The sequence below is a fragment of the Heloderma suspectum genome, chromosome 2 (genome assembly GCF_057233095.1).
Source record: "Heloderma suspectum isolate Gila_16-S chromosome 2, 16-S_ref, whole genome shotgun sequence".
In the NCBI taxonomy this organism is placed as follows: domain Eukaryota; kingdom Metazoa; phylum Chordata; class Lepidosauria; order Squamata; family Helodermatidae; genus Heloderma; species Heloderma suspectum.
In genome coordinates this window covers 162,740,287-162,753,238 of record NC_139459.1, presented here as the reverse complement: position 1 = coordinate 162,753,238, position 12,952 = coordinate 162,740,287, and the positions used below count along the sequence as shown (strand labels likewise).

Here is a 12,952-nt window from a genome sequence, read left to right as displayed (position 1 = left end):
CTGAGTCAGAAGGGATGCTGTAGAATCAGGCCCAGCTGTGGGAAGCCAGGAGCCTGAGAACTCCATTCCACTAGGCCTCCCATTGGCTTGTCAACCAGGATGGGGGGAGATGCAGGATCCTGATACAGCCTATCCACCATCTCCACAGCCGGGAGAGCTGGTCTTGACGGAGGCCTTTGCTTCTCCACCAGGGGAGCCTTCCATGGGAACAGGGCAGAAAGAGGAGGTCTCTGCAGGAGAAGGTGTCTCCTTTACTGTGTTGTCAATTAAAGAGGACAGAGCAGAGGTGTCCCATGAGATGCAGCAGTCGTCTAAGAGGCAGTTTCCTTGCCAGGATCTAATGTCCAATACTGATCTTCAGTGGCAACTCCTCTGTATATACACCAGAGCCTTTAGTAGTAGACCTTGCTAGAAACAATGCTTAGATAACCTGCAAAGCTTCCCCACTTTCTCTTGGACTCTCTGTACTTATTGAGATTTATTCTGCCAGCTTGGTCCAGGGCTGTTTGGGGTTTTGTTCACGAACTTAAAGCTGGGCTCCCTCTACATGGAAACGGAATGAGAAGCGCCTTCTGGTTATATCCGTATTTTTCTGAAATCGCTTTGGTCCATCAGGGGCACACGAAGGAAGAAAAGCAGAATATACACTACCTAAAAACCCACTTTCATGGGTCACACAGCATTTGAAACCCCCATAATTCGGGCTTGGGTGGGTGGAGTAGAACTGAACATCAACAACCGCATAGGTGCTGCTCAGTGAATGAGGGAGGCTTTCCCCAGCCTTGTCCACACTCCCCTGCTCAGGGAAGTTTACTGGAAGCACTGAATTAAGCCCCTGTATTTACCTCACACCTCTCCCCTCTCATCCACCATTGGGATATTGTGAAAGAGTAAAAGATACTGCACTACTCTTAATAGGAAAAACAGGTTGCATACTGTGAATGGGTAAAGCAGCTATTGCACTAGGCTACATGTTGTGAATGGGAAAACAGCATTACAGCGGTATAGTGAAAGAAAGAAACAGTGCAAAATAGTGCTAAGTGGGAAAGAAAGCCTGTGTCTAAAAGCGCCCTACTGCGAACGGGGAAAAAGGAGTGGGGGAGAGGAAGGGGCTGCCCCACCCCTTGACCACATCACTGCCAGGTCACAGCAGGTCACAGAGGCACGCCCAGGATTTAATGCGGGGACGGGGCACACTGCAGTGGAACTGTGCAGAAGCCACGTTTAAGGAAAAAAGACGCACTGAAAGGCCTTTCCGAAAAAGCGCCTTTTCCAGAGGGAAGGTGCAGAGTTACTGCAGATTGGCGACAGTGTCATCCATCATGAATGACCCTGATGTGCTCTCCCTTTGCACTAAATCGGCGTGTGGATGGGCCCTGGTCAAAGTCTTATGTTATGAACTGTTATCTCTGGATCTTTACTGGGGCTGTAAAAGCATAAACCTATTTACTAGATAGGTTTATCTAGTAAAAAGTTTTACTGTGAATTGGACCTCACCTCTAAGAAGTTCCTTTATGTATAGTGATGTATTTATATGTTTAGTTTTTTTATTGTGCTGATTCAAAAGAGCTCTCTAGAATGTTTACGCAGGCAACAGGTCAGTGCAAGTTATACTGGTGTGATGCAGTCATGTAGACAGATGATCCAGAAGAGTTATGTGCAACTCAGCTAAGGTAATCAGCTGACAGACAGGAGCCTCACGTAACTCCGTTGACCTACAGAAGCCTCATGTTGGCATGGGCATAGGACAGGAGGTCTTGTATGAAAGAAAAACATATTTGACCAAATGGGAGTTCAAAACCTGGATTCTTTCAGGTCTGAAACATCTAGACAGGCTTGGAGGAAAATGCCAGTGGAGTAACTGAGCTCGTTTTGGGAAACAACATGCAAGCAAGCCTAGTTTAATGTGTGTGTCCCTGTCTGTCACCTAGCCAGACACATAGTTACCCGACTCTGCCTTCATTACCACGAGAAATGGAAACCTCTTATTAGCCCACATTTCTCCAATTGGGTTTTCACAAGTCTTGCCACTTGTTGCATATAAGGACTTGTCAGTTCAAGTCTTCCACTTCTCAAGATGTGTGTGTATATGCATGTATATGCTTTTGGAGGGTTTTTTCTATTAAAAGGTGGGACTCTGGTTCCCTAGGTGATTCAGCTGGGGATTCAGATTTGTTTAGCTATGGGGTAAATTGTTCTCTCGAACAGATGGACTAGGAGCAATGGCAGAAGGCCATCTTTGGAAATGGACTTTTAACTTGGACTCTGGCTTAAAATAGGCAAATAACCTCCCTGAAAAGGTAGAAAACCTTTAGCTATATCTTATTTTCTTAATGTGTTTTGAATTCCAGATGGTTGGATTTTCTAATGGTAAATTTATTTTTACCAGTTGCATAAACATGCTTATCAACTTTAACTTCTGCACCCTCTTATGCACATACATGTTCTGCTGGGCTATATACTACTGATGAACAGAGATATTGGTTTTATGTGAGAAACTGAGAATCCCAAACACCTTGAAGGCTGAAAGAAAAGCATATTTGGAGTGGTACCAGCTGATGGTTTCTGTAATTTGGTTAGAATTTTAACAGGTTAGGACAGGGATCCCTAACCTTTTTGGACATGGGCACATTTGGGAATTTGATAAACTGATATGGGCACCACCACAAAATGGCTCCCATGGAGGATGTAGGAAATGGAAAGAGTTGTTTCCTGGCCTGCCCAATTTTCTTCCATTCATACAGACCTTTTCCCTTTGCTTGCTTTCTCTCTCTCTCCACTCCCAACTTCTAGCCCTGCTATTTCTCTCCCACAGCCCCTTTCCTCACAATTTCTCTCCCTTCCCCACCCCTAGCTTTCTACTTTCTCTCCCTTCCCAGCCTCTAGCCTTGTTCTTCTCTCCTGCTCACCCCTTTATCTTGCTGTTTCTCACCACTCCCAGCCTCTGGCCTCACTACTTCTCTCACCTCCACCTCTTTACCTCGCCCCTTCTCCCCTCTCCTGGCTTCCAGCCTCGCCCCTTCTCTCCCCTTCACCTTTTTGCCTTGCTTTCTCTTCCTGCCTGCTGATCAGCAGCAGGTTCAGGAAGAGGAAGGAGAACCTGGCGTCCTCACGTTTTTCAATTTTGTATGTAAACTTTTTTTTGAAGGGGGCAGGGAATGGAGAGCTGTGCAGGCATCATTGGAGGTGCCCACAGGGTGCTATGGTTAGGAGGCTGAAAAGAAAGGCCCTCTTGTCCCAAGTCTCCCACAGTAGGACAGTATTATTGTCATTGCCATGTTGCAGATGATGATGATGGTTTTCCAGTTAATCTCTGTGCCTGGACCCTGCCAGAACATTCACTTACTTCTTGTGAGCATGGAAAGAGGCATAGGTGAAGCTTTTGCCCTCGTATTCCCCCAGGAATTTGCTGTCGCCCAGTTGGATGTGATAGACTTCATTGGCGGAGCAGCGGCTGTACATCCTCTGCCACTGCTCAGGGGATGCAGGGCCTTCCCTGACAAGGCAGGAGAGGACACGTTATCTCTGGACAATAACCTTGGGGCAACAATATGGAGACATCAAACTACCACAAGAAATCAATCAAACGAGGTGCACTTGGAGCTGCCGTGGGACTCCAGATGCAGCCATGACCACCATAGGGTAGTGTGGAACTATGACTTCTCATGATCTGGACACTCTGCTTCTGAAAATGGATCTGAACCTTGGGAGGGAATGTGGCCTGCTCCAAAGGTCTGTCCTCGCCCCCCGCCATCCCAGTCTTTACCCTTTCTTCTTCCCTTGAAGGAAGGTCTTTCCCTCTTTCCTTCTCTCATACCCTCACTGTGCCACTTTGAGTCTCCTACTCAGTTTGCCCTAGAATGCTTTGAACAAGTGTAAACAAACCCCAGCTGAGGCGAATATACTATAATTCCTATAGTATAATTCCTGCTCTCTGAAATAACTCTGCTCATTCTCTCTTGCTATCCCTTAGGCCTAGAACTCCCCCCCCCCCCGAACACCCGTGTGGTGTCACCTCTCTCTTCCTTCATATCTCTTTCCTGAAACTTTTGACTTAACCCATTAGCTTATGGCTTAACTCCTCCTCCTCTTCAACCCTAAATACATGTAACTATGTCTCCACATTTCCATCTCCTGCTCCCTTGCCTTCCTTTTCCCCCCTTCCTCCACTGTCCCCTTTTTGTCAAAATTTAGGGTCTCCTGTTTGAGAGCAGTAAGGCTGCTCTGGAATCTCTCTCCCTATAGTTCAGTCCAAACATAACTATTCCTCTCCAGGGTTGAGCCCTGAGACAAACTGTCCTGCAAGTTTGAAACAGAAGCTGGATGTGCCTGGTCACTGACATGTCACTGTAAACCTATCCCAAATCCTGTGTTTTGCACTTTAAAATATTTAAAAAATGAGGTGACAGACAAAGAAATGCATGAATATTCCTGAGGCCTTTTAAAAAAAAATAGGCAGGCAGCCTATCTGAGGTATGGGCAGGCTGGGTGGATAGAATGGGACAAGGCTGATGGCTGGCCCAGTATGCATGTATGTCATTTCAGTTGCAAAGCCAGGAGGAAAGTGGGCTCCCTTTGTGGCTGAAGGACCCTGTGAGCTCTCTTTTTATACTACATTTGCCTTTATAGACTAGGACCCGGTTCACGCAATCATGGTGGCCCACCATGGCTTGTTTAAGCCAGAGTGAGCCACAGTGCTTTTTCAGTACTGGACTCACCTGGAGAGAGGTGGCCAGTTGCTGGAGCATTCCTTGGGGCTCTCCAGTGGGGCTGTTCTGTCCAAAAACACCAAGAAGAAGCTAAGATAAACAGAACTGCGGGACGCATCTCCAAAACCAAGAGCACGGGCAGTCCCAGGGAGACAAGCTCAAATCTGAAGCCACGGGAGGGCGTTGCTCAACCCTAAGAGCACCGGGAGGGCGGGGGACATCTGAGCCACTGCTGGGGACTCCCCCAAGTGACTTTTCAGTGAAGACTGCATGATGGCACTCCTGCTGATTCATGGCTGACCGTCCTTTCAGCTGATTGTTATGGCTGCCCTGGGAATCCTTCAGGGCTGAAGGGCAGGATACACTGGATCGCGGTAGGCAACTTGAGGTTTTCCAGTTGTTCTGGACTATAACTCCCAGAGCCCCAGTCAGCATGGCCAGTGGTCAGGGATTGGAGAAGTTATAGCTGAAAACATCTGGAGGGCACCAAGTTGCTATCCCTGTACTAGACAGACAGACAGACATTACAGGAACCTGTATTTTCCTGCAGGGGCCAATTTTTTTTATTAGGAAAATAGCATATGTGCAACCCCTTTCCCCCATGGCTGCATTTCTGTTTTAGAAAACATGCAGACCTTGGGATTTCCTGTGCAATGTGCAGTGCAGCCTTTATTCCAAGCATTTCAGGTGCAGCTCTTCATCCAGACCAAATATATAGAGTCCTACAGCAAGGGTGGGGAACATCAGGCCTGGGGGTCAAATCCGGTCCTCCTGCAGTCCCAGTCTGGCCCTTTGGGGTGTCCCAGTCTGGCCCTTTGGGGTTCCCCAGAAGGCCACCCTCTTTCTCCCGGCCCCACCCCCTTTCCCCCAACCACCTCCTGTTCGATGGTTTCCCAGCTTTTGTGCAGTTTCCTCCTTCGAAAGGGTCAAGGTGACTCTCCCAAGGCTCAGTTAAGCTAAAACATGCCGGTATTCTTGCTACAATACCCCCACCCCTTTGGCTCTGCCCATCACTGGAATGTGGGCCCCAAGGGCATCTCTGACATTGAATTCAGCCCTCAGGCTGAACGAGGTTCGACACCCCTGTCCTACAGCATTATAAATGGAGACGTAGTCGAGGTCCTGGTAAACCTTTGAGTAAAGGATCCAAGAGTGCAGTCCTAACAATTGTGCCCTCACTGCTTGGAAGCCCTTGGACTCGGAGGCTTTCGAGTTTCCTGTGCGCTGCCAGGCTGAAGCTGCCAGGATGGGAGGAGTGGCGGAGGCAATCTTCGCCTCCCTGTCCTCCGTTTTTTCTGATTTTCGCTACATGGGCTTTGAGGTCTGTGTAGCGAAGGCACTTTGGAGGCTGGAAGACACTCAGGATAACTCTCAGGTCTCCTCCCCTCCCCCCCCCTCCCCCTCTCCCTCCTCCTTCTCCTCGGCTTTTCCAATCTTGGAGAGGCACCCGGTGCAGTTTTCTGTGTGCCGACTGTGAGGGGGAGTGGGCTGGGGTCTCCAACTCCCCCTTCCAAGGTCAAGACACTGCCTCCGACCTCGGAGGATTTTTCTGAGCCATCCTATGGTCCCTGGGATGCTCCCTGAGGGACCACAGGATTGTTCTCTCCATCGTTTGAGAGTGCCTGCAGTTTTTGTCCTTCTGTTATATTTCTTGCTGCTGACATAGCCCTTCGGTAGTGGTGTTATTCACTACCACACTGGAGCCCTACTGTGGAGCAGCTCACAGCTCCAAGGACTTTACAAACAATGAAATAAAGCAAAAACAAAGGGTTTTGCTGATGGCTTGGGTTGGCGTCGAGGTGTGGTTCATCCCGACCATTTTCAAAGTAAAAAATCAAGAGGCATCTGTGTAACCTGGCATCCTCATCCCACACAGCAGTCACAGCTCTGTCTGAGACAAACATCACCTTCCCCAGGTATAAAATATTGCAATTTCCGGGCATGGAAAAAATGGGACCTTCCCTGAGGAAGCTCTTTACACTTTATGGCAGAGGTGGGCAACTTGCAGTCCAACAACATCTGGAGGGTCACAACTCCCATCCTCCCTGACCATTGGCTGTGCTGTCTAGGGCAGATATGTTGCCCATCCTTGATGTAAGGACTATGTGCAATCAATGTGAAACATGCATTTCACAAAAAATACTGGGCCATGAGGGAAAGGCCCTTGAAATCATTCCTGTCCTTACCACCTGCAGGTCCCATAAGCAAGAAGCTCAAATGAAGGCACTTGGATGCATCAGGGTGGGATGAGGTGGATGACCAGAAGCTGCATGGTGCCTTTTGAACAGGAAACCCATCCCCTTAATCCCAGCAGTTTGAAGGTTAAGCACGGTTACTGAGGAAAGGCAGGATGACCATGCTCAAATGTATTATTTTTTATTATCTGTCCAAAATTAAAAACTGGGCTTCGGCTATGAATCTGGGCTATGAGGATCAAGCAAAAGGATGTTGGATCTGTATGAATAGCACAGTGAATAGCACGGCAAATGCCCATAACTTAAGAAGTCAGTTTGGAAGACAAGGCAGGGAGAAGGAAGAAGGCATGGTGAGAGTGAGGATCAGGCAGGCATAGGCAATGTAAGAGGTGTCCTTGTAGGACCTAATATAGGGCTGGCTGTTCCTGGCCCACCAGAGACGTGTACTTTTTTAAAAAAACTGTTTACGTGTGTATCCTGCCATTCCACCGAAGAGCTCAGGTTGGCATGCAGGGGGCTATCCCATTTTCTCCTCACAACAACCCTGCAAGGTAGGTTGGGCCTAGAGACAATGAATGCTCAAGGCCACCTAGTCAGCACCATGGCTGAGTGAGGATCTGAACCCAGGCCTGTCTCCCTAGTCTAAGCCCAGCACTCTGTCCTCAGCCCCATACTGGCTCTCCCAGGCCAACCTGAGCCTGAGGATGATCTCAAGAGAGGACACGGCTGGGGGCGAGGGCTGTAGTAATCCATTCCCACATTTCTGATAAGGTTAAATAGGATGGAATCGCCTCTGATTCTCTGAACTCCTTTGGGAGCTGAATTTCTAGCCTGGCATGATCAGAGGGCCAGGGAAGGCTCCAACGCTGGTGCCTGCCAGCCTTGGCACAGGAACCGGCAACCCCAAAGAACGTCGTGAGGAGACTCCCAGGAAGGCAACCGACTTACTGCCCTTGTGAGGAGTGGATCAGCAGAGTGATGAGGGTGGAGGTGGCCGGGCACATGCAGTTCAGAGCCAACATGGCATACTTGAATTCTTCTTCACAGACCACATGATCTGGTGGCAGGGACACAAACACACTGGTGAGCAGCAGCACATCCAGAAGCAAAGCACGAGGAGATTCAGTCTCTTTTCTCTTGCCTTATCACAGCCCATTTAAACCCATCGGAATGAGAATTATAGAATAGTGGGGTTGGAAGGGGTCTGTAAGACCATCGAGTCCAACCCCCTGCTCAGTGCAGGAATCCAAGTCAGAGCATCCCTGACAGGTGCTGTCCAGCCTCGTCTTGAATGCCCACAGTGTGGGAGAGCCCACCACCTCCCTAGGTAATGGGTTCCATTGTCGTATTGCTCTGACAGTCAGGACGTTTTTCCGGATGTTCAGCCGGAATCTGGCTTCCTGTAACTTGAGCCCATTATTCCATGTCCTGCATTCTGGAATGATCAAGAAGAGATCCTGGCCTTCCTCTCTGGGACAACCTTTCAAGTACTTGAAGAGCGCTATCCTATCTCCCCTCAGTCTTCTCTTCTCAAGGCTCAACATGCCCAGTCCTTTCAGTCTCTCCTCATAGGGCTTTGTTTCCAGTCCCCTGATCATCTTCTCAGCCCTCCTCTGAACCCTCTCCAGTTTGTCTGCATCCTTCTTAAAGTGTGGTGCCCAGAACTGGACACAGTACTCCAGATGAGGCCTAACCAGTGCTGAGTAGAGGGGAACTAGTACTTCATGTGATTTGGGAGCTATACTTCTACTAATGCAGCCCAAAATATCATTTGCCTTTTTTGTAGCCACATCACTGTTGGCTCATATTCAGCTTGTGATCGACAACAATTCCAAGATCCTTCTCACTTGTAGTGTTGTTGAGCCACGTATCCCCCATCTTGTAACTGTGCATTTGGTTTATTTTTCCTAGGTGCAGAGCTTGGCATTTATCCCTATTAAATTTCATTCCATTGTTTTCTGCCCAGTGCTCCAGCCTATCAAGATGACTTTGAATTTTGTTTCTGTTTAGCTGTCCCACCCAATTTTGTGTCATCTGCAAATTTGATCAGCATTCCCTGCACCTCCTCATCCAAGCGATTAATAAAAATAGAAATCAGAACACTCTTCCCCTGAACTACACAGACAGTACAATACAGCCGTTTTCTTTTTAGGTTTCTCCACCAGGCCATACTCCTCGCTGACAGCAGCCATTTCTTCCTGCCATGTGCTTGTGTGCATGTGTGCGCACGCAGGCGCACACACACACACAGAGCATGATGTGCAAATACCTCCTGCTCAGGGATCCTGCTTAGCCCAAGTGGGATTATACTTTTTCAGTTTGTGCTAATATCTCTTAAAGGTGAGCAGATTTTGTAAGGCATACAAGTAGTAGTGACTAGGGTTACATTTGTGCTTTGCAAGTTCTAGCTTGTTCTAACAGCTTGCTTTTACACTATAGCCCAGGGGTGGGCAACTTTGGAGAGTCCGGGGCCAAATATTTGTTCCCCCAAACCCCCTGGAGGCCATCCCCCACCCACCAGAATCACCACCACCACACCACTGAATTGCTGCCAAATGTCATCAGCATAGTAACAGCAAAAAAAGGCCACATTTCCCTTTAAAACAAGGAGCATGGCGAGCATGTGCCTTGTTTTAAAGGCAAACTGTGCTCCTGGAAGACCAAAATTTGGCAGCAATGTGGTGGAAATTTGGGGGGCAGTTGGTGGCGGGGGGAGAAAACAGGCCAAGGGAGCCACCTTTTAACATTGCTGAGCCGTTGTTTTTCTGTAATTAGAAGGAGACAGAATTAAAACTTCCACAGAGCACACTCAGATAATGCTATATTGTCTGTATTGCCCTCCCCCATGGTCAAGATCCCTCAATAAGCTTTACACACAAATAAGTCTCATTCAACAAAGGTCCATGGCTTCTTTAATAATGTAAAGTACATTGCTTGTAGGTTCAGCCCATTTTATAGCTTCCTGTTGATCCCAGCAGAGGGTTGGTGATTAATTGCCCCTTGAATAGCTTTCCTGAATTGCCCCAGTGTCAGTTGCTGTTCCCCTGGGAAGGGAGGTTTAAATTATTAATTCCTTTGTATTACTTGCATAATAAAATAGTGCTATTTTGGTATAAAGAAGAAGAAAAAACAATGAAATAAACCAATAGTTAAAACCCCTCCCCACAGAGACGGGAACAATCATGAAGGCAATTCAGAGAGGGGCAAGTAACAGGCTCTACATCACTACTACTGGACTGCCAACGCTCGATTTCAAAATACTGGCCCCGCAAGCAGGCCAGGAGATGGATCCAGTACAAATGGAGTCTGGGCAGAACCTAGAAGGTCATGGGTGGAACCCAAAGGAATCCGTCAGAATCTGACAGGTAGCTGGGGAAAGCCAGATGGAATCTAGTGCGACAGCACAGCTTCTGACAAGAATCTAGTTTATTGGCTTTTCAGACTATAATACTGGTTAGCGGATAAGACATAGTTTTACTTGTCGAACTAGGAAGATACTGACTGGTTGGCTGGCAATCCAGCAGGGGGTGGGGAAGCCAGATATGCAAGCGGGCTTTAGACTCACCTGCAAATTTGATGTGGAACTTGTTCTCAGGTTTGAGAATCTGAACATACAGAGGGCAGCTGGGAGCAAAGTCTTTCACTGCCCAGGCACGCAGAATGGTTTGATGGTCCTGACAAAAGAACGGTCTGGTTCAGAGACCCGGAGAAACTACACCTGGAGCCCAACTTACCAGCAGGCCCCTTTCCCCAGACGGATGCTCAGAGCTTGTGACCAGCTGAGCCACAGGGAAACAACCATGGAGATGTGCCCAAATCCCTGCCTCCCTCTTCACCTTGGACAAAGTGTATTTGGCTGCTGGTGTTCTTGAAGCCATTCCCCCCAAGGGACGCAAGGCTGAAGTGCCATCCATCCCAGAGCCTGGGGATTTTCAGGCTCTCCCTGTGGCCTGCTGGCAGCACCCAGGAAGGAGGAGGCTCTTTGGGTGCTGCGGCAGTTCTCAGGGGCCACCCTCACCCCGTGGTCTTATTCCCCAACTCAGGAAGAGGCCACTCCCTTCCTCCTTTATAGACTGGGGGACTCACCACTACCACCCAGAGAAGCCGCGGCTAGGAGCCATTAGAACTGAGCCCAGATTGCCCTAGTCCACCAAGTGCAACACCGTTGTTGCCTACCAAGAGCCCTTAGCACTCTCACACAGGGGCCTCGCCACCCCTCCCCACCCTGTACAAGCGAGGATGTCTGGCCCGGGTAAGGCACCTACAGCAGCAATGCGATCCACTTCAAACCGATTGCTAAGGATAAAACAGGCCTCTGCATCATCCATCCTTCAGCCAGGAGAGAAGAGAAGGGGAAGGGTGTGGGTGGGAATCAGGACAAATGGGGCGAGAAGAAGAGGGAGGATTAGTGAAGAGAAGGGGGGATTAGGCAGATTAGACAATGCTAAAATGGCTGCAGAAAGACAGGGCATGGCTTCCCCGGGCCTGACTCAAAACATTTTGCTGGGAACAGCAAATCCCCCAAGGCAAGGTGCACAGTATCCAAGGCTGGCCAAGTTATTTTGGCACCTGGAGCAGAAAATCCTGTAAGTACCTCTCCCTGGGAGTAAAAATACAAAGTTTATAAATTTTAAAACTAACAATTTTCTGCCCTTTCATGACTTCCAAAATTAGCTACTGGAAGCAGTTGCCACACTCTGCCTAATAGTAAGGCTATTGGAGGAATCAGTTTCCTCCAGATGTTCTTGGAGGAAACTGATTATCTGGACCCATTTCAGTCTGGATTCAGGCCAGGGCACAGCACTGAACCCCTTCATGGATCACTGCCTTGTTGTGGCAAAGGGGCTTGTGTAACTCAGTGAAGCCATAAGCTATGCTGTGCAGGGCCACCCAAGACGGACAGGTCATGGCAGAGAGTTCTGACAAAATGTGGTCCACTGGAGAAGGAAATGGCAACCCACTCCAGTATTCTTGCCAAGAAACCCCCACGGAACGTATCACAAGGCTAAAAGAGATGACGCCGGAAGATGAGCCCCTCAGGTCAGAAGGTGTCCAATATACTACTGGGGAAGAGCAGAGGGTATTTCCAAGTAGCGGCAGAAAGAGTGAAGCGGCTGGGCCAAAGCTGAAAGGACACTCAGCTGTGGATGTGTCTGGTGGTGAAAAGAAAGTCCGATGCTGTAAAGAACAATATTGTTTAGGAACCTGGAATGTAAGATCAATGAATCAAGGTAAGCTGGAGGTGGTCAAACATGAGATGGCAAGATTGAACATCGACATCTTGGGAATCAGCGAACTAAAATGGACAAGCATGGGTGAATTTAATTCAGGTGACCATTATATCTATTACTGTGGGCAAGAATCCCTTAGAAGAAATGGAGTAGCACTCATAGTCAACAAAAGGGTGGGAAAAGCAGTACTGGGGTACAATCTCAAAAATGATAGAATGATCTCAGTACGAATCCAAGGCAAACCATTCAACATCACAGTAATTCAAGTCTGTGCCCCAACCACTGAGGCCGAAGAAGCTGAGGTTGATCAGTTCTATGAAGACCTACAACACCTTCTAGAACTAACACAAAAAAAAGATGTCCTTTTCATCATAGGGGATTGGAATGCTAAAGTAGGAAGTCAAGAAATCACTGGGATAACAGGCAAGCATGGCTTTGGTGTACAAAATGAAGCAGGACAAAGGCTAATAGAGTTTTGCCAAGAGAACATGCTGATCATAGCAAACACTCTTTTCCAACAGCACAAGAGGCAACTCTACACATGGACATCACCAGATGGTCAATATTGAAATCAGATTGATTATGTACTTTGCAGCCAAAGATGGAGAAGCTCCATACAGTCAGTAAAAACAAGACCTGGAGCTGACTGTGGCTCAGATCATGAGCTTCTTGTTGCAACATTTCGGCTGAAATTGAAGAATGTAGGGAAAACCACTAAACCATTCAGGTATGACCTAAATCATATCCCTTATGAATATACAGTGGAGGTGAGGAATAGATTTAAGGGATTAGACCTGATAGACAGAGTGCCTGAGGA

At 48.1% G+C, this 12,952-nt stretch overlaps 1 protein-coding gene across 1 annotated transcript in view; it reads right to left on the bottom strand.

The window, feature by feature from the left end:
* Positions 1–12,952, bottom strand: part of LOC146353050 (potassium channel subfamily T member 2-like) — a 68,098-nt gene that overhangs the window by 22,152 nt on the left and 32,994 nt on the right. The window contains exons 13-17 of the mRNA XM_084832197.1: positions 11,170–11,233; positions 10,470–10,578; positions 7,853–7,961; positions 4,719–4,775; positions 3,347–3,496 (exon numbers count right to left, since the gene is read on the bottom strand). Coding sequence (XP_084688323.1) covers positions 3,347–3,496; positions 4,719–4,775; positions 7,853–7,961; positions 10,470–10,578; positions 11,170–11,233 — 489 coding nt within the window. The remainder of the gene's footprint in view (positions 1–3,346; positions 3,497–4,718; positions 4,776–7,852; positions 7,962–10,469; positions 10,579–11,169; positions 11,234–12,952) is intronic.